Raw genomic sequence first — 26,480 nt, forward strand, 5'->3', positions numbered from 1 at the left:
AATAAACCAATAGTCAGAACCGCAGAGCCGTCTCGTTTTATCAACTCGTACATTTGTGGCCATGGTCTTCTCTTTGTAAACACACATGCATGCATCGATTAAGCATGCAGGTAATACATGCACCGAGTTAACAGTTTAAAACCAAAATAAAAAAGCAAATTAGATACATTTCTCAAAAAAAAAAAATGATATCATCGGAAAGGTATAGTTTAAAAATATCAGTAGCAGCATTTTTCACTCTCATATATGTTAATAAGATGGTACCTTTCCCAAAGTGACCAAGGGAGCTCTGCAAATCATTACAAACATTGATACACACTTCCCTTCCAAATTCAAGTTCAAGTTCACAAAATTGCCAGTTTGGCAGTTCCTAGCTTGAAAAATCCAAATTTATGCTCAGCAATATCTCATTATATGCCTTTAGCTGACATAGACCATGGCACGAGATGACTCACTAATCTACCACTAAAAGAATGATCATAACACCTTGAAACCTAATGAATCTCGATCCACAGTAAAATTTCAAACCTTATACAATGCAAGAATGTAATGCAATTACAAATAACTGGATGTGGGATTTCAACATTTATACAAGAGAAGAAGGTAATGCAACTGCACATTACCCAAACAAATTCCACAAATATGATTGAAAACAATTTAACAAAGCTCAAGTCACCCGTTAGCAAGTAACCAAAATGTTACAAGGGATGACAGCCCAATCAACACCCAACTCATAAAAGCCATTGCAGCTGAAATTTGATATCTGTGGCAATGTGTTTGAGCACAAAATGACAAATCATTATCAAATAGAACAGTTACTCCTGCTGTAGAGCAGGCTGCTGCAAGAGAGAGTGTAGCTGTAACCTGTGTTTCAGCAAAATTTATAAATGTCAACTTCTTAATGAAATACATCAAGATAGTACCTATGTTATCAATACGAATATAATGATTAAGAATGGAAGAAATCTAAAGTGAACGCAAGGGTGCTTTTCTTACCCAGTCTCCCACCACAAACAAGCTCACTAAAACAGGATTACGTAAGCCTCTCTTTATTAACAATGCATACGCATCAAGAGCTGCTAATCCAAAACTCCATAAAAATTGTAAACCCATTGCTGCGACCAAATAACTGTATAGACAAGACACAATATTGAGATGTATACATTTTAAATGCTCCATGACTAGAGAATATACCAAACTATCAGGTCTGGTATAAGAATGTCACGTAATCCATCCATCATGAAAGTAAACCTTACAAAAAAGGAAAATACTAGAAGGTCAAACTACAACAATGGCAATTAGAAGAAATGAAGAAACATGCAACCGACTCATAAAGTTTGGTCAAGAAATTCCTCAATGCTAACCTTTCCTGAAAGTGTTTGTTGCAACAACATAGAAGATTACACTGAGGAGAAATTACGACGATGGAAATTGGAAAAAATTGAAAATCATAAGATCCAGAAAATTAAACAGGTACAATTTAACCTTTTCTGATTGTTACCAAGACCACAAAAAGGAAGGTGGATCAGACAATCTCAAAATTATTTCAAACTTCTAGAAGCATCCATCAAGGAAATGTTTCATTTTGAGGTGGATCAGACAATCTCAAAATTATTTCAAACTTCTAGAAGCATCCATCAAGGAAATGTTTCATTTTGAGCACCTAGTGATACAATGTTGATTATTTGTGTATTCTTTTATTTGTGACTGCTCCGATCATCAATGCGTCCAAAAATTATATTCTACCAGAAACCATACTTCAATTCTCAAAAACTATCACATTGGTGCCACTCAATATTTTGGGCATATTTAGTTATTCGTGGATAGAAAGAAAGAAAATTATTTTAACGTCCACAAGGCTAAAGATAGTCTATGGGACAGATTGCTTCTTCATCTGGTTGATGTATTCAGCCATTTTCCTGTGAAGCCTCACAATAAACACTCTCAACTTCTCGACAAACCCCTCGCTAAATAGATTATCCCAAGAGATAGCGCCCAGAATATCTGCATAACTTTCCCCTTTGTCTTTGAAGGTCTGACATTCTAAAATGAAATGCTTTTCTGTTTCCACTTTTCCGGAAGAACAAAAAATACATGCTCTTTCCTCCCACACTTCTTTTGGTTTTTTCCAACACCCTGTTTCAAAACGGAGTTGATGAGAATTAATCCTCAACTGAGCAATAAAAATTTTGCCTCTACAAGAAATATTGGCCTCTACGTACACTTTTTGTTGATGATTATGAGTGGGATTAAACACTTCAATATAGTACTTTTTCTTTTTCCCTAGCTCCTTATCCCAAATATGCTTGTGGAACTTATCCATAACAAAAGTTTTTATCTCTTTATTGTTTATGGCACACCTGTTCAAGCAAATACCCCATTTACTAAACCATTTGTTATTTTGTTGCATCTAAGTCTTATTTCGTGTGCACAATATGTCATTAAAGACAACCTTAGGCCATTTGCTCAATTTTTTTTAAATACCTTATGACTCGCACCATAGCAATTGCTTCAATAAGAGCAGGCTCTGTTTCCCTTAACAAGATAGCATAAGGAACTGCACTTTTAATTTTGAATTTTTTTGTAATCGAACGCTTCTGAATTTTCTCAATTTGTTTCAACTGGATGTCAGATGTACCACTGGCCCACAGTTCACAACCATAGAGAATCACCGGAATCACTAGAAGCCCAAAAAGAGTTTGAGTGCTTTTTCAGTGCCATAACTCTGCCTCTCTACACCTATTTTGAAAAGCATAAAATGCCTTCCAACCCCCCAAAATTCTTTTCTTTCTACAACCATCCCAACTTAAATTTTTGTTAAAGTTAATTCCGAGGTATTTCTAATCCGCAACTTCTTCTAGAATGTTGTCTTCAAAGTAGAACTTATTTTGGTTATGTTTTCTTTTTTTAGAGAAAACCACTACTTTCGTTTTGCTAATATTGACTTGCATCCCCACCCTTCTACAAAAATGCTCAAGGGATAGTAAGTGCTCTTGCAAACCAAGAGCATATTTAGCAATTAGAATAAGGTCATTTGCATCACCCCCTTGCGAATTAACCACTCCTCAAGCTTGTCGATATATAAACAAAAAAGGTAGGAGACAATGGGAAACCTTGCTTGACCCTGATATCGCTTCTAAAACTTTTAGAAATACTTGTTGAAGTTCTAATTTTGACTTTCACCTCTTCAAGCAGCCTATTCACAGCTTCTTTCAAATGTTTAGGAACCCTAAGTTCCTCCATTCCATGCCACATCTTATCCCTATGAACTGTGTCAAACGCTTTTCTGAAATCAACAAAGCAACAAAAGGCTTCTTCCTTTTTCTCCCAAACTTTTTCAATGATGTGCCTTAAAGTTATACAATGATCAACTGTGGAATGTTTAGGTCTAAAACCTGCTTGCCCTTTAGCATGCTTATCTCTTTCTTCTGCCCACTTGCTGATTTTATTTTCTAGCAAACAAGGGGTTTATCATTATGGTCCTATAATTGGAGGGATTATTGACGTCACCACTCTTGAAAAGAGGTATTGCCAGACTAGTTGTCCAATCTATGGGGAACCCCTGTTGTATGATGTTGTTGAAAATTTTTATAATGCGAGGTACAAGAATCTTTAAGGCCCACTTTAGATACTCTGCTTGGAGTTCAGCTAAGTCTTTTGCTTTTCCAACATCCAACTTCTTGATACCCATCTCTACCTCTTGCACTATGAAGAGTTCAATATCAATGTTGACCAAGGGGGGAGGGTCAACCTTTGGAATTCCTAGAATAATAAAGGCCTTATTTGCCAAAAAGAGTTCCCCGACGATATCCATGGCACACACAACCTAAAGAGTCCGTCGGCAGTATCCATGGTCCGCATGACCAAAATGAAGATAACAAATTTAAGACCTGCAGCAAGCAAACATAAACAAAAGGATACATGTTCTATGTCGCACATGTTTTACTCCCTTTTTCCTGTCAACTTTAACTACGAATGCCTACCAGCCTCCTCTTCACAAATAAAGCTCACCCTCCAAGAAAAGATCAATAATCATATAACAAACTCAATAATGGTCTAAATTCAAGTTGTGTATTTCAAAAAATTATTAAATTTTGCTATATGACTGTGTGCGTAGATTTTGAAAAATCAAAATACCACATCAAACCCAATATGATCTTGCTCCCACTTCTCCAAGGGTGCTTCCAGTAACTACGTAAAATTCTAAGTGAAAATTATTTATCCAACACCAAGCATCCTCCACCCAGGGGGTCATATCCCCATACTTAACTGACAATTAAGCACCATTTTCATTGATGTCAACTTAAGTTACACAACTTCAAAACAAGAACGGCTTTTTGAAATAGGGTCCCATGGTTTAGGAAACAGCGCAGTATGGGGAAGATGTATAGGGGTTGGGCATAATGTAAGAAAGAGAACGGCCTTTTGAAATAGGGTCCCATGGTTTAGGAAACAGCGCAGTATGGGGAAGATGTATAGGGGTTGGGCATAATGTAAGAAAGATTGTATGTAATCATTTTAAAAATATTTTTAAAATATTTTACTTTTTATAACATTTTTTTAAATTAAATCTAAAAGCAAAAAAGTACAAGTATGGGGAAAATGTAGTGGTGTAAAATAATGATTGCATAACCATATTTAAATTTAATGAATAAGCACTTAATACTTACAATAAACTTATAATATAACAAGATTCTTAACCATGTATATTCTCCCCCATTTTACCATGGATATTATAAAGTTGTAAAATACTAAACAAGCTTTGTTATAATACCATAGGCCAATACCAAGGCTTATCAATACCACATACCCAAAAACCATAACTCATTTCAAAATAAAAATATTTTATTTTAATTTTATTTAATAACATTTTTAAAATTAAATCTAAAGGTAAACAGATATGGGAAAGATGTTGTAATGTTTCGTAAGCATTTTGACTTTATCAAAATAAAATTAAAATTAAAATTAAAATTAAATTAATCTAAAAAAATATGATTAATAATTATAAATATCAATAAACCATTTTGACTGGATCAAATTACATAAAAACTAAAAATAAAATAAAATAAAAAACATAAAATTTTATAATATATTTATAATTATAAATTTACAATTAATAAGAAAACCAACCAACTCTAGATCTACCAAGCGCCGAGAGGGATCAACTCTCTTGAGATGCAAACCTCTTTTAGAGTGAAAAGAGATTTGATCACTCTCAGTGTTCTATAGACCTGGAGTTAAGATGGATCTTATATTAGCTCCCATACATGATGTTGTCATTCTGTATTTTTGAGGTTGAAGGAGTAAACACAAAGGACAGCATCAAAACCACTTTGGAAGCTAGGATCTAGCCCTGCCAGCATTAGAGAGGGATCTCTCTATAAAATTTAGCTATGTTTGATGTGAATTTTAGGCTAGTTATCACTGTACTGATTGTTTTTTATTGGATTGCTTGGTTGATTAAATTGTCATAATTCCATTGGACTATGGAGTCTAAAGATTAACTGGATCCGCATCAAACTTTGAAGGAGTTTCACAGGGCAAGCTAGGTTGCACTAGTTGGATCTTTCAGAATTTTAGATGAATTATGAAACAGAAGAAATATAAGATTCAATAGAAATTGAGCAATGAAAGATTCCTTAATTTGACTTCAGCAGAAAACATATAAATTACTAACAGCCAGATTAGGGTATTCTAAATAGCATATCCTATTCAACACAGTGTCTGTTACGTAATTAAGCTTTTCAGAAATGACAGAGAAAGGAGACAATGATTAAACACATGAACAGAAGAAAAACATCACCAATTCGTACACCACATGAATCCTGTAAAAATGTCCTTGTATTATTGATACTCCCATCAACTGGAAAATTACAATTCGCAGAGGAAATTATATTCAACAATCAACATCTCTTACTTCAAATGAGGAAGTATTTATACAAATTCTAAACTAAAATAGCTTGAAAAAATATCAAGATTTGTTACAACTATCTCAAACTGTATTACACAAATAAAACTGAAATATAGGACATTCAAAACTAATGAATCTACTTGCCACTATCTTTGTGGATTTTTGGTGACAAAGAAGAGCAATTCAAATTTGATAGCAACTCTTATTTGATGAGGTGGCATCCAAGTCACTAACTGTCTTTGAGCTTTTTCCTCCTGAAATTCTGAAAAATAGGGTCCTGTAATACCTTTGTATATCCCAAACCATAATAGTTGTTAGAAAATTGAGAGAGGTTTTTGTAAATGATAATGTTGGCAACAAAAACCTCTTTCAATTTTTGAAAATTCATTTCCACATGCTCGGAAACCGCATTGAAAATACTGACTGAAAACATGAAAATTTGAGAAAATATACCTGCAAAAATTCATCCGAATCTCCCAAACCATAACATTTGTACAAAACTGAGAGAGGTTTTTGTGCATAAGGATGTTAACAACAAAAATCTCTTTCCGATTTTGAAAATTCATTCTCAGTTGTTTGTAAACCATGTTTGAAATTACTGTGTTGTATAGGGAAAAACATAGTTTTACTTGGCCATGAAACAGACGTATGATGTGGAGGCGAGAGGTGACATGGAGGTGAGGGATAATATGGAGGTACATGGTTGGCGAGAATGTGATTAGGTAGGGACAGCAGTAAAGAAGTAAGGGGTAAGCAGTTTCGGAGGGGGTAGGGAGCGGTTAGTGGTTTAGGCTTGGTCGTGGGACCTGATGGGGAATACCGCCTTTTCGGACCCCCCCCCCCCATCGGCGGTAAAGCTAGGATGGAGGGGGCGGGGGGGGGGGGGCAAAAACAAATGTGCATCATCAATCTGAAAGGTAGGAGAATCCCTCGGCAGATAACTGCCGCTCTTTTAACCATAGGCGACAAATCTCCTTTTGTCATGATTAATTTTACAATAAAATCAAAGCTATGGTACCAAGGCCCTATTACAATTTATTTAATCACATTTAAATGATGTGATTAATTTAATCTAAACACACTTAATCATTCTCTAATGCTGCATTTCGACTTGCAAGCATATTTTTTTTCCCAAGGTTTTGACCTTTTTTGGAAATAATTTACAACATGGAATATTATTTACAACCTCTGAGATATAATAATCATCAACGAAACAATCCTATAAAATTATAGGACCTTAACATATAATTAGCGATGACATCATGCAAAATCCCAAACCAGTGCTATAAATCAATGAAGCACCACCCGCATTAAACCCACGGGTAAGGATGGGTCTAAGGCTGGGCCGGGTCATCTGCATAGAACTCGCGGTCCCGACGGATTTTCCATAAGACCCAACTACCCGTATCAAACCCACGGGTAGCCTATTAGACCCTTATCGGACCCGTATGGGACCCGTCGGGCATGAAAAGGCACAAACTATATTTTCGTGATTTTGATAACGTGATTTGCAGCAACTCGTGATTGCATGCTATGATGTCCATATCATCGCGCATGTTGTTTAAGTGAGGGTCGTCACCATTACTCTAACCCAGAAGCTCTGTGAAACTGCAGCCAAGAGACCATATGTCGATGATCGGGTTGTAATAACCCTTCTCGTCCACATCGTCAGTGAATAGATGCTCCGGCGGAAATTGTACACGCTTCATCCCTTCTAAACAGAGATCATGAACCAATTCGCCTCAACGATGGTGAACTGATTCACCTCAACACGTAACACTTGGCAAATTTTCAAATCCGGCCACGTTTCAAGTCGATAGAATGTAATGCCCAACCAAAGAAATCACAGCCATTGAATGCTTTCTAAGACAAAGAATATTCCCTGTGATGAAATCCTCTCGCTTCATTTAAAAAAATAAATAAATAAATAAATTTTGCTCAATCACATCTAACCTGAGTGAGAATATATACGCCCATCAGCGAATTATAATTAATTTTAAATTTGGTATATAGAAACTATAGTGTGATTTCATCGTGTCGAATTATGTTTATAGAGAATGGTATGGAAATAAATTTATTAGGAAAAAAATATTGAAAGGGAAGAAAATAGTAAGAAAGAAAATAAGATTATTTAATAAGAGGAAATAATTATTTAATATTAAATAAAGCATTTTGATTAAAAGAACATATCATTACAATATGGAAAAATACATGGTGTTTAAATATTTATAACAAATTATTTGTGGCACTGAGGCATGGTGGATAGATTGTGCCACTGACGCACCACAATTACAAGATTTAGCCAACAGAGTTTTGAGTCAACACTACAGTGCTTCTTGTGAGTGCAATTGATCAATGTCTGAGCACATCCACAACAAAAAGAGAAACGAGTTGGAGCATGAGAGGTTGGAGAAGTTGGTTTTCATCTACTACAACCTTCGAATGCTCACAAAACAAGTGCAACCAAAGGATACAGATCCAATTTTATTGCATACTATTGATTTAGAGTTTGATTGGGTTGTGGAGGAGGAGGCCCCTGATTTGATTTGGCTTGATGAAGAGACTGAGGATCTCTCTAATTTGCCAACTCAAATGGAGACTCCAAATACACCTGCCTCACAATTGCTTCAACCTTCCGATGTTACCACTAGCTCCACTAGGGCTAATTTTAGGCATGGTCGTCCACGAGTGATGAGACTCAAGATTGTTATAAGACAATCATTTATCATTCATGACATATGTATTTGAATTTTGAACTCGCTGACATTTTTTATTTTAATTATGGAAGCATGAGTCCTTTTTTTATTCAGTATCTAAATGTTTTGCTTACAAAAATCGAATATGTTATGTTGTACTTTTATAGATATGAGATGATGTTATGAATTATCGCATATATTGTGTTTTTTATAGCTTATAAAGATTGGAATTGTCATTAGTTTCTTTTTTGTGCTTAAAATTTACCATAATTTAAGTTTTTTTTGTATTTTGACGAGTCTTATAAGGGTTGTTCCCTAGTCTTATACGAGTCAATGCCGTGACGAGTCTTATACGAGTACGAGTCGTGCAACATTGCTATAAATAAAACTATTATGCAAAAATATGATATGAGCTATACTTGGCTCTCAAATTCATTGGACTCTTCACCTACTCCAAGAACGGTTGAACAGGACTCATGTTAGATGAGAGCTTTTGGAACACTATGTAAGATTAGTGAGGTGTCCAAAAGCTCTCATCATTATATTAATCACTGTGAAAATATACACGCTAAAAGACTCATGTTCAAAACTAGACAGTGGAATGGAAGAAGACTTACTAATATTTCTATTAATGAATTTCCCAACTCAAGGGATGTAAGGGAAAGAGTACAAGGTCCTATATTTTACAAATGTTGAAATGTTGAAAAGTTGTTCAAGTACATTGGCAACTTTAAAAAACCCTAGTTTCTATCATCTCCGTGTGAGGTGTGTTACCCACCATTTTGTGGGTGATATCCCTAGGAGAAAAAATTTCTTCAAGACGGTCCTCAGCCGACAGCCCCTTGCAGTGACCAATTAGCTCGTTGTGTTACTTCTCCGCCACCTGAGCCAGCCATGTGGCCCCTAACCCATCTACGATGATCGTATGTTTGAAGGTGGGCCTCCTGAACCCAAAGGTAGGCCTTGTCATTTGGTAATTAAGCATTATAGTTTGTTTATCATGGACAATTCTAGGCCAAATTAATGGGGGGATTCGGTGGAAAGAATTGTTAGGTTTGTGCTCTTGTCCCCTAGACCCCTTTTGGATGTTAACCTTGGATTCTAGTCCGTGGGATCTCTTTTACTAACCCTTTGGCTTTAGGGATAGTATTTCATGGGAAATTATGATTTTCATTGTGTGTTCCCACTCCCTCATCCACATATATTGCCCCCTTTCCATTCATTATAACCCCATTCATCATTTCTCCCACCTGGGTCCACATTCCTCCACTAGGTCCACATAGGGTCAGCGTTCTCCTTCCCCTTGCCCACAGTTTGGATCAGGCCTGGAATGATGCCCTGAAGGTTAATGCAGCTAAAAAGAAGATATACCACAAAATGCAAAAGATGGTCGAGACAAACAAATTTAGCACATGGGCAAAAGCCAATACATGAGTTCTACACCATCATCATGGCCATCACCCTGGTTCCTACAAGCCTTAGATGAGCCTCCTTTATCATTTAAGAACCCATGATTGTCCCAACCCCTGGTGGGCAATGAACTGCCCTACCTTAAACAGGGTGTCCACTGCTACATCTCACCCATCATACTCTTACCCATTGAGCACCGAGCAGTTAATTAAAGAAAAATCATAAAAGGAAAAAAGGCATATAAAGAAGGGTGGAAAAATCAAAGACGAGGTACCTCATGTCCCATGATTGCTCCCTCCTATACATTATATACCCAAGTGTGGGCTTCCCTTTTACTAGCTACCCTTGTACCCCAGCGTGTGGCCTAAGGTTGCCCCTTTTCATTCCCTACTCCATTCATCTCTTTATTACATGCCGCCACCTTTTAAAAGATGTACCTTGGACATATTATCCCCTTTAGAAGTAGAAACCACTTAATGGGATACTACTTTGTTAACCCCATTTGAAACTTGGAGATATTAGCACATGCCAAAGCCCATTATGGAAGGGCATGCCATTATGAAGTCCCCACTTGTTGTCCATGGTTTGTAAGCTCTTTTACTCGATTTCTTTGTTGACTTGTTGTACTAGAAGGCAAAGGGATGCATTAGATCTTATGCAGGATTGCCGGTGGTCTCCATCCTAGGTTTGGTCTACCTATACGGGGTCCTAACCCTCCAGAGGGCTACATAGGGACATGTAGGGTGTGTGTTGAGAGCCATGGGCCTCCACATCAGTCGACAGCACTCCATGGATCCCCAAATATGTTCAGTGTTTGCTTGAGATTCACCTATTGGACATGGAAGATGTACCAGGTTCACCTATGCCCAACCAGCCCCCCAATTGTACCATGCACTTGGCAGATGTCCCAGGACTTGTATGTTGATGTGGCATCACTTACACCATCATTTGAGCCCTTAAAGATGGTCTACAAGCATCTTTGACTCACTTGTGTGCCCTCACAGCCATTGAGAACACCACAGGTTTATTATGTGGATAACAAAGGACCAACCCCTTGTCCATTACTTTTGGAAGTCCAATTCATCATTTTGGCACTTATGGACTTCATTATGCCCCTTAAAGAGCCCAAGAACATGCATTGTTGATTATTCGACCCCTTGGGAGGCTTATTATTTTGTTTATGCGCTAGTTTAGTGGGCTTCTCACCAAAAGATAGTTATTTGCACATTATTTTAGTTGATGGGCTAATGTAGGCTCAAATTAGTTAATTCGAACTCCTAATTAGTGTATAAATAGGAGAGACATGATTTCATTTTGTATCATCACTTGGATTGGATCATATCTGCTTGTAAGATTTTCGCTATCTTTTGAGGATGAGACTTTTTGGATGAATGAATGAATTTCGATGTTTGGCTATTCTTCTTTGTCTTGGAGTTTCTATGATTGGCATATCTTGGTGATTGGATATATTCTTCTTACATGTAAGTACTATGTTGATGCTATTATGATTCTTTATGTCGATGCATTCATGATATTGGGATTTTCTCTATTCTAGGGTTAATTTGTTGCTTTTCGTCGAACGAAATTGTGGAAATTGAATCTCTAAATAGTGATATATCATGTATGGGCCATGTTGGAATGAATGAATGTTCCTAGAGCCATTTTGTCTTGATAAGTCACTAAATATTGTTGAACGAAGTATAAATACCTTGAAGCTTCTTCCATTAAGCCCTAATGCCCAACGAAGTTGCTTTTTAGGCCTCCTTGACAAGTGGAAATAGATTTGAACTCTTAATCTTCCATGACTCCATTTCTCCCAAAGGATTAGGCTCTAGTCCTTCATAAGTGATCAGCTTAAAGCATATCTTTTGCACCTTTTCCTCTCTCTTTCTAGGTCTAGCCACGCTCATTCACCTAGGGCATCATTTTCATGAGAAAGTAGCCATAGAAAAAGCTCGATCTCATGGCCTTTACTGTGTTGGTGTATTCTCAAGGTCTCCTCCAAATTTGAAGAAATTCTGACGGGGGGATTGTGAGATATCCCAAGCAGTAGCCCTGAGACCGAACTTTGCCCTGGTGTTCCCTAGGCTATTACCTCATAGGATAAATTCGTAATACGATAAATTTAGTACCTTTAAGTGGAAACTCTTGTTTTTATCTTTTCCCCTTCCTTGTTTATGTTAAGATCGTCATTGGTTGCTGAACTCCCTCCCCTTAACCTAGGTTGGGTCCACTTGGTCCCGTGTGGTTCCATTTCTCATCAAAGACAATTCTTCCAAGGCAACTCGGGGATCCAAGTTTTGCAGGGATTTTAGGGATTGGGAAACTCCTTTACAAGTCATATTCCCTGAACCTCGCCCTTAAATCCTCACCTCCTCCTCCTAGAAAGCTTTGCACCTTGCTTAAAAAGCAAGCAAGGTCTACTCTTAATCTCCTTCTAGGGAAAGGATCATTAAGGTCACTTCACATCTATTTGTTGATTCATCCTTCACAAGTGAATTTATATATATCGGGTCTCCTCCCGTCAGTGAAAGTCTGTAAAGAGTAGGGAGTCCTAGCTGGGGTTACAATGGGCTAAGTCTCCACCGTTTCCCTTGAGCTAGCAGTTGTCCCTTTTAGGCCCCCTGCTAATTTGAGCAGTAACATTTTGGAGTCGTTGTCGGGGACATGAGACGTGTGTCTAGTTCCCATACTACATATTGACAATATCATTATTGGCAACTCCATTGGAAGAACAAAGCCCTCGTTCTTCATTGAACTTCAAACTCAATGCTTGTAGGGTGAAGCGAGCATTTGTTAAGGCAATTTTAGTTCACCCTGGCGACTCCCATGACATCAATATATAAAGATCAATGGCTTCTAAAACGTTTCATGAGTGGTTTCCTACTTTGGATATCACATGGGTTCCAGGATACCCAAACGGCCTGGAGTGGAATTTTATGCAAAAATTATGCCACAATTCAAGGGTGATCCATCCACAGTAATGGACCACATAGCAAAACTTATGAAGCATGCTTCCGAAGTTAATATGGTTCATTTAAACAGCCTCATGGAGTTATTTATTGCCTCTATCGAATACAAGCACTGAGGTTGGCTCGACTCGTGTAACCCTGAAAGCATTTCATCATTTATCAAGTTGCTCAACAAATTCATAGAGTATAAGGGACCCAAATTTCAATCTAATGAAGTTGCTTGTGAAAGCCTAGATGAAGCCCTCCGAAGGGAAGGTCTCATTAGACAAGATGAAGAAATTGAAGATAACTTTGAGGATCTTAGTGATGAGCAGGAAGACGAGTCCTCATTAGGTCCACAAGATGAACAAGGTGACTATGAAAACACGTTTTGGGGAGGATGAGTTTATGGAAAGTGAAATTGACACCAACCTTGCCTTCCTCAAGGATATTACTCTCAATGACTCTTCTTTTGAAAACCTTTAGGAAGGTGATCCCATTAGCCCCTTGGAAGATGACATTGAAGATTACTTCCACATTGAAAAGGAGAAGTCGGAAATCGTAGGTCCACAATTTGATTGTGCTCTCATTTATGATACAAACAAGGAGGATGAGGTTGAGAGTGGTCCTCCCCTTCTCCCGGGCATTGTTTATGATGACATATCATTTGATACCCTTGGGAAGGAGAATTATCATTTTCCCTTGCATGAAAAGGAGCAATTGAAGATGATTGATTCTCTTTTTTGGGAAGACCCTATTTTTTATACCAACAATGATAGGATCTATAAGACCCTTGCTAACAACTACCCTCCTTATGATTCAGGGGGTATATTCAAATCACTCGAGCCTCTAGAGTTGGATTTTTAGGAAAAGGATCCCATTGAAACTTCACCCTCCCCTTTTCCCCTTTTTATTGTTCATCATATTGAGTCTTCATCAAGTGATTCCCTCACCCCTTGTCATATGATCTCAAGTGGCCATGATCCCTTTCCTCATTCCAAGTATAGTGTCAAAGGAGTTCCCCTCATTGATTATACTTTACCTCTTTGGTCACACCCTCAGTGTTTTGATCACTCCATGACCTCCCCTCTCATTAAAATTGGCAACTAAAGCCAAACTCCATGTGGGTCATCTTATTAATGGCAGCTGATATTTTTCTTGGATCCCTCTCATCGAGAGGTGTAGGACTGATTTAAAGATCATCCGATTCCGATAAGTATTCATGGAGATATTAATTTATTTGTGTTATGGGACAATTCATCAAGGTCGGTGAGCAACCAAATAAACCCCACATGTGCTCAACGTTTTAGTATAAACATAGGTGCCTTGAAAATCATTTGGACACACTCACTTGGGATCTCTTCCTCTCTACTTGTCTTTGGGTTTTAGTAGGAGGAGAGATCCTAAGGGATAACGCTACCCTAATGGAGAAAGGTTCTACGCTATCTAGAGGAAGTGCCCTAGGCTCTACGTTGCCCTAATGAAGAAGCCCTAATTAGCGTTAACGCAATCATGGAGGAGACTACTATAGCGCAGCAAGGAAAAGTTCTAAATTGCCCTCAACGTTGGTCTAGAAGAGACCTAAGTTGATGTCCCAAAGAAGAGACCTAGCCCTAGCCGCAGATCTAAATGGAGCCACAAACTAGCCCTAGCCGCAGTCATGATAAAGGCCCTAGCTGCAGGTGGAAAGGAGACTCAGCCGCAGATGGAGGAGAGCTCTAGAAGCAGTTAAGGTAGAGGTCTGGCCACAGTTAAAGAAGGCCTAAATAGGCCTATAAAGGAGGTCTAAATCCGCAGTTAGAGGAGGCCTAAGTCTGCAGTAAAGAGAGGCCAGATTCATAGCCATTAAGGAGACCTATACGCAGCTAAAACAGGAGACCTAGCCACGTAAGTACCCTATGTGTGTTGTAGGTGACAACATGGAAATCTATGTGTGTTGTAGGTGACAGCATGGAAATCTATGTGTGTTGTAGGTGCTACAGTGGGACAGCAGTATAGTTGTACATGATGCAATACATGGACAACAAGTACATGAAACAATACATGGAGCAGCAAGGTACAGCATGTCTAGATGGGATAGCTAGTGCATGGAGCAGCAAGGTACAGCATGTCTAGATGAGACAGCTAGTACATGGAGCAGCAAGGTACAGCATGTCTAAATGGGACAACTAGTACATGGTGCAGCAAAGTGCAGCAATGGTACTTGGGACAACAATGAAGCTTGATGGAGCAAGCAAATGGGATAGCAGTGTGGCAAACATGGAATGGCAATGTCACTAACAGTGGGATAGCAGTATGGTACATGGCACAGCAATGGCAGCATAAAGTGTAGTAGTATGATGTGTACAGCATGGTCATGAGGTCCAGCAATGTGATGATGTGTACAGCATGGTCATGAGGTCCAGCAATGTGATGATAGGTGCAGCATGGTGCAGCGTGATGACAAGATGCCACACAATGATAGGTGAAGGAGTCACCTTTGAGAATCAGTTGAAGCAACATGTCTTCAACTGATCTCATGTAGAGATGATCTATTCTCTTATCTAGAAAGTCTAAGTGTTGACTTCAATTGTAAATGTACTATCTCTCTCTCTCTCTCTCTCTCTCTCTCTCTCTCTCTCTCTGTTGAACTATTGAAGAACATACAAGAAGAATTGATCAAGGGTTCCCCACATTGGGGTTTGTCCCTGGCTAGCACCACATCTTGTGTCCTCTTGTCTTCTACGATTTATGTTTATGTTCTATCTGCGGTTTACTTTAATGTTGATGTGATTGCTAATTTGGAAAAGATATTGAGCTAACTGTGAAAATTGAAATAAATTGCTCTAAGCATAGAACATACCTAAAATTAACATGGTACCAGAGGTGAGGTGAAGACAAAGCCCAAGCAAGAGTGAAAGAGAAATCACTGAAGACGGTTGGGAAAGGACAACAAGATCAATGGATTCCTCATCCCTCTTCAAATTCACCAAGGGTGAAGTCAAAGCAGAGTATATTATCAGAATGGTGCAGCGGAAGCTTCTGATGGCCTACCTACAGATCACTTCAATGGGAAGTCCGGATCTCAGGGTGAAAGGAAAGGCAGATGCCTTGCTTACAATAAGTTCAGCCATTATGCGAAGGAGTGTCCAAATGGCAGGGACACATCTCTTGATGAAGATAAAAATCATTCTAGGGACATCTTCAATGATCAGAGGAATGACAAATAATGCAGGTCATCAAGGAAACGGCCGACTCTTCAAGGAAAGCAAGGAACCCCAGGTATGAAGAATCAAATGTTGTTTCTGATAAGATAAAGAAGCGTTATCTTGTATTGGCCCTCTCCTTCAGATTCTGTGGGAATCTGGCTTATTGATTATAGTGCTTCAAGGCACTTCATCGGATAGAAGGGTGCTCTCTCGAATTTGGTAAGAGATGGAAACAATCGTGGGATTATGCTTGGAGCCGATGCCACCTATCCCGGAAAGGGTGTAGGAAATGTTACCCCTCACTTGAATGAGCATAACTCGATTCATTTACAGAATCTCTTTTATGTACCTGATCGCAAGAAGAACTTGGTGTCCATTTCGGCAATGGAAGTCAAAGGTTTCAGGTGGCATTCATCGATGAAAAGGTACGTATTTGAAAATAGAATTTTCAAAGATGCTTTTACTCATGGGTTCAGAGTTGGCAATTTGTATCAAGTTGCAAGATGGTCCATTGGGGACCATGTCAATTGACACATCTCATCTATAGCATCAGAGGTCTATTATGGGGCCCTAACCGATGTGAATCAGATGGTGACTGGGATGCCTGAATTCAAAAGGAGCATGAAGGTACATTTCTGAGATGTACTGAAGGAAAATATTACAAGGGGACCATTCCCCTCATGTAGCAAGTCCACAGACTTGGAACAACCCAAGGGGTTTGAGATTCATCGGGAATCTCATGTATGTAGGTGGAAGAAAGCCCTCTATGGCTTGAAGCAAAACACCTCGGGCGCAGTATGAGAGGTTTGATAATTGTCTGATAAAGTTGAGATTCACTCGGAGTGAAACCGATTCAAACCATTGCTTGAAGGTTGTGGATGATAGACCTCTCATATCGGCACCTTCTAAGGACGACCTATTTCTGACAGGTGCAGACCCTCTCAGAAGTAAGAGGGAGTTGGATTCCAGATGTGGAATGATAAACTGCAAGCCCGTGACTACCTCAAGGATCTTAACTTTCAGAAGTTATATGGTAGTGATGCCAGACCTGATTTGGGAAATGCCTCTGAGTTTCATTAACTCATTCACGTTGATGTTCTTGGTGAACTTCCGTCCGAACATATGTTTTGCAGTTAGCATGATGAGCTCATATATGGTTGAGTCTCACTAGATTGGTGCCAAGGATCTTCTGAGAAATCTTCAGGGCACAATCTCTCATGGATTGAGATACACTGCCGGAAATGTGAAGCTGCATGATTATTCGAATGTTGACTTGGCAAGTAGTGTGGAGGATCGCAAGAGCACTTCTGAGTGCTGGTTCTCTTTGGGTTCTGTTTCAATATCCAGGATGTGCAGGAAGCAGAAGTCGGTTCCTATAAGCACCGCTAAGACCGAATGCATAGCTACAAGTATGATCTCGTGTGAAGCTGCCTGGTTGTGGAAGCTCTCGAGTGAGTTGTTTGTACACATGATGTATACCACCATGATCCTCTGTGTCAACCAGGGAGGGATTCGATTGTTGAGGAATCTCGTATTCTATGATTGCTCCAACAAATAGACATCAGATACTACCTTATCAGGGATATGGTAAGTCGATGAGCGAGGAGGCTCCATCGCATTGAGACTAATGCACAGGTCGCAGACATTCTGTCTAAGCCCCGGGAAAGGTCAAATTTGTGACTTTCCCGAACAACTTGGAGTCGTCGAGAGACCCTCTTATAAGGGTCCTGCATGTTACATGCTATGTCACATGGTTCGAGTTCGAATTCGAGTTCGACAACGATTAAGTTCGATTCGAATTCGAATTTTCCGATCAGGTTCGAATGAGGTTCGACATTAGGTTCGACTATACATATTTTTCAATATATATATATATATGACCTCAGTCTAATGGAGCAAGAATAGCCTTGTATAATGGACGTTGCAAAGATTGAAGGATTAGACATTCTCGGCATATCTGTTTTAGCATACAAATCTACCTAGACATATCACAATTGCACAGCGAGTGATCTCGACATACCTGTGAGGATCTCAGCTGATTGGAGTAGCAAAGATCTAGGACAAAGGCACAGTGTCAATGGATCTCGCATAGCAGTCTTGGCATCAAGGCCTCGGTGATACTCCTGTAGAAGTCTAGACTCTAGACAAAGAACAGCAGTGATAGAACCTCTCTCGGCCTAATAAGATTGATGTTAGACGTTGTCTCAATCTCACTCACACACACACACACACACACACACATATATATATATACTACAATTGTGGCACAATAACAAAGCCGCAGAAATGATCATTCTCGGAGGATACAAATTTATGTTGCCTGTGACTCCCTTTTGTCCACTATAAACATAGAAAGACTCGTGAAGAAAATGCTTTGATCTTGCTATCCTCCATAAATGCTAAACAATGTTGCAACCGGAATATTGCGTGGGTTAGCTAGAGATGTATTTTCCTATTTATCTGCACTGAACAAAATGTTAATGTACATCGACAATAATGTTCCATCGTTAGAGGAGCTTAGAGTATTCACTGAATGGAGGAATTTTCCTCAAAGGAATTTAGAAAGTATTATTAAGTTAGAAATGTCTTCCATAGTAGAATAATCATTAGTGTATTAGCCACTGAGGACACACGGTACAATCCCTGCATAACAAAGAGCCACAGTAACCATTACAGTCTCGGAATAAATGAGACAGTAAGGACCTCAGTGTAGTGAGGAATAGTATCTCATCTCGGTGGATCTATTTCTTAACAGTCAATGTATATATATATGTAATGGAAAGATCTTCGGATCCCTCACTATCTTTACATGATCTCACTATCTCGGTGTAAGAAAGATCACAACGATCCTGCAGTCATGGAATACACTCTCGCATGATCACAGCCAACATGATGGTCTAGAGTACAATGATGAAGGTAGGATAAAACAGCTATCATCGCTGTCATAATGAAGTTCTCAGTGCATCATTAAAAAAAATCGAACCTTAAAAAATTCTTTAAAATTCGCCTTTAGGTTCGTTCAGGTTCGTTCAGGTTCGTTTAGGTTCGAGTTCGTTCAGGTTCGACTTGAGGTTCGAATTTCAGGTTCGGCGAACCTGAACGAATTTCAAATTTTTTTTTCAGGTTCGCCGAATTTCGAACCTGAACCTTCAGGTTCGCCGAACCCTGTGACATAGGTTACATGCAATGAGCTCTGGGAGCTCTGGAGGGGGCTTGGGGTACTTACTAGAGCAACACACGACCATAAGGCGACTCACCCTCCCCTAATGGCGTGCTGTGTACAGCAGCCTTCCCCTGTGATACCCCGAGGCGACTTAGGGACAGGATGATTAGTTCTCATGTTGAATCATCTTACCCATGCAGTCTGGGACTCATGGGAAGTACCTCTAATCTGATCAATGAGTAGGGAAATGGGGTTAGGGACCATAGTAGTACTATCAATGGACACATCGTTGTATCTACTGTACTCCCTATGCTAGGATGACCTCCATTGATCTGGGATCAATGAAACTAATCTGGGATCAGCATGAGTGGTTTGAGGCACTCTCTTGTGATATTGATCTGGGATCAATAAAACTGACTTCAGGTCAGTAGAGAATGGTATGAGACATTCTCGATCAATTCTTCTTCTTCATGGTTCAGCAGAGCAAAGCTCAACAAAGCAGAGCAAAGCAAAGCTCAACAGAGCAGAGCTCAGCAAAGCAGCGCAGGGCACTGATGGCAAAGATAGTACAATCGGACATATGGATCAACGGATGGAGTTCTCCCTAGTTGAGAGGGAGTGTTAAAATTGGCAACTAGAGCCAAACTCCATGTCGGTCATCTTATTAATGGCAGCTGATATTTTTCTTAGATCCCTCTCATCGAGAGGTGTAGGATTGATCTAAAGATCGTCCGATTCCGATAAGTATTCATGGATATATGAATTTATTTGTGTTATAGGACAATTCGTCAAGGTCGGCCAGCAACCAAATAAACCCCGCATGTGCTCAACGTTTTAGTATAAATAGAGGTTCCTTGAAAGTCATTTGGACACACTCACTTGGGATCTCTTCCTCTCTACTTGTCTTTGGGTTTTAGTAGGAGGAGAGATCCTAAGGGATAACGTTGCCCTAATGGAGAAAGGTTCTACGCTATCTAGAGGGAGTGCCCTAGGTCTACACTGCCCAAATGAAGAAGCCCTAATCAGCCTTAACGCAGTCATGGAGGAGACTACTATAGCACAACAAGGAGAAGTTCTAAACTCCCCTCAACGCTGGTCTAGAAGAGACCTAAGTTGTTGTCCTAAAGAAGAGACCTAGCCCTAGCGACAGAGCTAAATGGAGCCACAAACTAGCCCTAGTTGCAGGTGGAAAGGAGACTCATTCGCAAATGGAGGAGAGCTCTAGCAACAATTAAGGTAGAGGTTTGGTCGCAGTTAAAGAAGGCCTAAATCCACAGTTAAAGGAGGCCTAAATCCGCAGTTAAAGGAGGCCTAAATCATAGTAAAGAGAGGCCAGATTCATAGCAATTGAGGAGACCTATACGCAACTAGAAAAAAAAAGACCTAGCCACGTAAGAAGGACCCTATGTGTGTTGTAGGTGACAGCATGGAAATCTATGTGTATTGTAGGTGTTACAGTGGGAGAGATGCAATACATGGACAGCAAGTACATGAAACAGTACATGGAGCAGTGAGGTGTAGCATTTCTAGATGGGACAGCGAGTGCATGGAGCAGCAAGGTACAGCACGTCCAGATGGGACAGCTAGTGCATGGAGCAGCAAGGTACAGCATGTCTAGATGGGACAGCTAGTACATGGAGCAGCGAGGTACATGGAGCAGCAAGGTACAACATGTCTAAATGGGACAGCTAGTACATGGTGCAGCAAAGTGCAGCATTGGTACTTGGAACAACAATGAAGCTTGATGGAGCAAGCAAATGGGACAGCAGTATGGTACATGGGGCACCAGTGGCAGCGTAAAGTGCAGTAGTATGATGTGTACAGCATGGTCATGAGGTCTCGCAATGTGATAATGTGTACAACATGGTCATGAGGTCCGGCAATGTGATGATGGGTGCAGCATGGTGCAGCACGGTGAGGTGCAGCGTGATGACGAGATGCAGCACAATGATAGGTGAAGGAGTCACCTTGGAGAATCAGTTGAAGCAGCATGTCTTCAACTGATCTCATGTAGAGATGATCTATTCTCTTATCTAGAAAGTCTAAGTGTTGACTTCAGTTGTAAATGTACTATCTCTCTCTCTCTCTCTCTCTCTCTCTCTCTGTTGAACTATTGAAGAACATATAAGAAGAATTGATCAAGGGTTCCCCACATTGGAGTTTGTCCCTAGCTAGCGCAACATCTTGTGTCCTCTTGTCTTGGCTTGTCTTTTGCGATATATCTTTATGTTCTATCTGCATTTTACTTGAATGCCGATGTGATTGCTAATCTGGAAGACATATTGAGCTAACTGTGAAAATTGAAATAAATTACTCTAAGCATAGAACATACCTAAAATTAACACCTCTCCAATGTGACCATCACCTTGAGAAACCTATTTGTTGCACTCTTTCTTTCCCTCACCCTTTGTTCCCCTCTCATCACAACCTTGTGGCATCTACAAAGAGTAATATTATAAACAATGATTGTGACAAGGAGTTCTTGAGAGTGATCATTCATTCCACCATTGTGTACTTAAAAGGAAAGCCCAAGACTTCTAGATCGACCTATTTTCTTTCTCCTAGGACTTCTCTTTACCTCGAATGGAGATCATGTTTTCCCGCCTCCCACCCGTTTCATCCGCCATGTGACTATGTTCACATTTAATTTGGGAGTTACTACATGAGTAATCAAACTGACAGGCATATGTACATTGATGTGATGATATGTTGGTTGCACTGGCTTTATGATTACACTTAGTATTATCCTTACAATATGTATGTTAGGATAGGATGCATTGCATGCTTATTTTCTCATTAGAACTAACATCATATGATATTTCTGATGGTAGATTAGATGCATTTAGATTAAATTTGCAATATATTTACTTTCTTGTTGATTTTATGGCCTAACATTAAGCATGGGTGATCATAAGACACCATAGAAACATGTTGCCCCGTGTGTTTAGTCTTTGATATGTGTAGGTTACAGGTCTACGATAACCAAGAGATTGTTAGAGTTCTCGTGACCTCCTGTCCAAGTAGCTTTGTCCACTTCTTCGAGAAATCACATTTAGTTGGAGCCAAATGTTACCCACCATTTTGTGGGTGATATCCCTAGGGGAAAAAATTTCTCCAAGATGGTCCTCAATCGGCAGCCAACAGCCCCTTGCAACCAACAACTAGCTCGTTGTGCCACTTCTCTGCCACCTGAGCCATCCATGTGGTCCCTCGCCCATCTGCCATGATCATATGTTTAAAGGTGGGCCTTCCAAACCTAAAGGTATGCCTTGTCATTTGGTAATTGAGTATTATAGTTTGCTTATCATGGACACTTCTAAGAACGGATTAATGGGGGGATTCGGCACAAAGAATGGGCTAGGTCTATGCTCTTGTCCCCTAGACCCCTTTTGAATGTTAACCTTGAATTCTAGTCCTGTGGGATCTCTTTTACTGACCCTTTGGCTTTAAGGATAGTATTTCATGGGAAATCATGATTTTGGTTGTTTGGTCCCACTCCCTCATCCACATATATTGCCCCCTTTCCACTCATTATAGCCCCATTCATCATTTCTCCCACCTGGGTCCACATTCCTCCACTAAGTCCACATAGGGTCAACTTTCCCTTCCCCTTGCCCACACCTTGGGTCAGGCTTGGAATGATGCCCTAGAGGTTGATGCAGCTGAAAAGAAAAGTAAATGCATAATTGGCCACATTAAGCAAGAAGATGTACCACAAAATGCAAAAAATGGTCGGGACAAACATTTTTAGCATGTGGGCAAAAGCCTAGACATAAGCTCTACCCCATCATCATGGCCATCACCACAGTTTCCTACAGGCCTGGTCCAGGTGGATGTTGGTGGCCATCCACCTATGCCACTTGGACCCCCACAACTGTCTCTTTCAGTTTTTTAGTTTCCTTAATTGTAGCACAATTTACTATTTTTCACAGTTTTTCGGGTCCTGAACTTCTAGAGCCGTTTTGAGGCCCTAAACGACGTTTTTTGGGAAAACTATGACCCATGTTTCTCTTCCCAAAGTTGTAGTCCTCAGATAGATCTTTCTAATGAGGTATTGTGCGCATCAAACGGAGATCGTATGCCAAAGTTACGACCCCAGGAATTTGATGTACCAATTTACCCAAAACGGGGCCCACAGTTTGGCGTTTTATCTCCTAGGGTTAGGTTTTTGGATGTTTAGGGTTTTCAATTGTTTCTCAACAATAAATAGGCCTTCGAGCCTCATTGCAAGATATCAGAGGCATGTAGCCGCCACATCTTTTCTCAGAGATAAGCTACCATCGCCCTAGCTAGTTTATTTTCATTTCTGTTTGTAAGCATATTTCAGTGTTTTACATTAATGAAATGAAGTATTATTTCTGCTGCATCTCTGTGTTTATGGTTATACCTATAATTTGTTGCGTTCCTTTTTAAATCCGGATCAAGGCCCTATATGAGCCTCCTTTATCATTTAAGAACCCATGATTGTCCCAACCCCTGGTGGGCAATAATCGCCCTACCTTAAATGGGGTTTCCACCGCTACATCTCACACATCATTCTCTTACCCCTTGAGCTTCGAGCAGTTAATTAAAGAAAAATCATAAAAGGCAAAAAGGCATATAAAGAAGGGTGGAAAAATCACTGTCACGGCGCCTCATGTACCACGATTGCTCCCTCCTATACATTATATACCCAATTGTGGGCTTCCCTTTTACTAGCTACCCTTGTACCCCAGCATGTGGCCTAGGGCTACTCCTTTTCATTCCTTACTCCATTCATCTCTTTATCAAATGCAACCACCTTTTAAAGGTTGTACCTTGGACATATTATCCCCTTTAGAAGTAGAAACCACCTAATGGGATACTTGGTTAACCCCATTTGGAACTTGGAGTCATTAGCACATGCCAAAGCCCATTATAGAAAGGCATGCCATTATGAAGTCTCCACCTGTTGTCCATGGTTTGTAAGATCTTTTACCTGATTTCCTTGATGACTTGCTGTACTAGAAGACTAGGGAACGCATTGGATATTATGCAAGATTGCAAGTGGTCTCCATCCCGGGTTTTCTCTTCCTATGCGAGTCTTAACCCTCCAGAGAACTACATAGGCACATGTAGGGTGTGTGTTGAGTACCATGGGGCTCCACAGCAGTAGACAGCACTCCATGGATCCATAAAGATGTTCAGAGTTTGCTCAAGATTCACCTATTGGATGAGGAAGATGCACCTGGTTCACCTTTGCCCAACCATCCCTACAATTGTACCATGCACTTAGCAAATGTCCCAAGACTTGTATGTTGATGTGGCATCACTTACACCATCATCTGAGCCCTTACAGATTCTATAGGGAATCTTCGACTCGCAGACCCACGAGGTCACTCGCGTGCCCCCACAGCCATTGGGAGCACCACAGGTTTATTATATGGAGAACAAGGGGCCAACCCCTTGTCCATTACTTTTGGAAGTCCAATTCATCATTTTGGCACTTATGGACTTCACCAAGCCTCCTAGAGAGCCCAACGACATGCATTATTTATTAATTGACCTCTTGGGAGGCTTATTATTTTGTTTATGAGCTAGTTTGGTGGGCTTGTCACCAAAAGATAGTTATTTGCACATTGTTTTAGTTGATGGGCTAATGTAGGCTCAAATCAGTTAATTCAAACTCCTAATGAATGTATAAATAGGAGAGACATGAATTCATTTTGTATCATCACTTATATTGGATCATATCTTCTTGTAAGATTTTCGCTATCTTTTGAGGATGGGACTTTTTGGATGAATGAATGCATTTTGATGTTTAGTTATTCTTCTTTGTCTTAGAGCTTCTATGATTGGCATATCTTGGTGATTGGATATATTCTTCTTACATGTAAGTACTATGTTGATGTTATTATGATTCTTTATGTTGTTGCATTCATGATATTGGGATTTTTGTTATTCTAGGGTTAATTTGTTACTTTTCTGGGAACGAAATTGTGGAAATTGAATCTCTAAATAGTGATATATCACGTATGGGCCATGTTGGAATGAATGAATGTTCCTAGAGCCATTTTGCCTTGATAAGTCACCAAATATTGTTGAACGAAGTATAAATACCTTGAAGCTTCTTCCATTAAGCCCTAATGCCCAACGAATTTGCTTTTTAGGCCTCCTTGACAAGTGGAAAAAGATCTTAACTCTTAATCTTTCATGACTCCATCTCCCCAAAGTATTAGGCATTGGTCCTCCTTAGGTTATCACCTTAAAGCATATCTTTTGCATCTTTTCCTCCTTTCTAAGTCTAGCCACATTGGGTCACCTAGGGCATCATTTTCCCAAGAAAGTAGCAATAGAAAAAGTTTGATCTCCTGGCCTCTATGGCGTTGGTGTGTCCTCAAGGTCTCCTCCAAATTTGAAGAAATTCTGACGGTGGGATTGTGAGATATCCCAAGCCCTAGCTCTGAGACCAAACTTTGCCCTAGTGTTCCTTAGGCTAGTACCTCATAGGATCAATTTGGCACCTTTAAGTGGAAACTCTTGTTTTGATCCTTTCTCCTTTTTTGTTTAGGTTAAGATCATCATTGGTTGTTGAACTCCCTCCCCTTAACCTAGGCTGGTTCCACTTGGCCCCGTGTGGTCCCATTTCTCATCAAAGACCATTCTTCCAAGACAACTCGAGGATCCAAGTTTTGCAAGGATTTTAGGGATTGGGAAACTCCTTTACAAGTCATATTCCCTTAACCTCGCCCTTAAATCCTCACCTCCTCCTAAAAAGATTTGTACCTTACTTAAAAAGCAAGCAAGCTAAACTCTTAATCTCCTTCTAGGGTAAGGATCATTAAGGTCACTTCACATTTATTTGTTGATTCATCCTTCACAAGTGACTTTATATATATCAGATCTCCTCCCATCGGTGAAAGTCCATAAAGAGTAGGCAGTCTTAGCTGGGGTGACAGTGGACTAAGTCTCCATCATTTCCCTTAATCTAGCAGTGGTCCCTTTAGGAGTCCCTTTAGGCCCCCTACTAGTTTGAGCGATAACAAGGTGCAAGGGCTTAGATTCTATCACCGAATGTCCTTAAATAGGGGGCCCCACTTTAACTTTTCATGTTAAAATTGAAGTTAATGAAACGGGTTTAAGAATTTGTTAGCACCCAAATTAGATTTCTTCAAAATCCAATCACAGTACCTATCTTCATTT

General features: G+C 39.8%; 1 protein-coding gene across 2 annotated transcripts in view; it reads right to left on the reverse strand.

Annotated features, from left to right (window-relative positions):
- Nucleotides 1-205: 205 nt before the first annotated feature.
- The window catches only part of LOC149147465 (CASP-like protein 5B1), a 59,334-nt gene continuing 33,059 nt past the window's right edge, over nucleotides 206-26,480 (reverse strand). For both annotated transcript variants that reach the window (XM_089438869.1, XM_089438868.1), the window contains 2 exons: nucleotides 997-1,129; nucleotides 206-864 (listed from right to left, as the gene is read on the reverse strand). In XM_089438869.1, the coding sequence (XP_089294995.1) occupies nucleotides 673-864; nucleotides 997-1,129 (325 nt within the window). In that variant the 3' untranslated portion in view covers nucleotides 206-672. The remainder of the gene's footprint in view (nucleotides 865-996; nucleotides 1,130-26,480) is intronic.

This window comes from Pinus tabuliformis, chromosome 9, assembly GCF_031772625.1.
Source record: "Pinus tabuliformis cultivar Carrire ecotype Pingquan chromosome 9, CPIR1, whole genome shotgun sequence".
Taxonomy (NCBI): Eukaryota; Viridiplantae; Streptophyta; class Pinopsida; order Pinales; family Pinaceae; genus Pinus; species Pinus tabuliformis.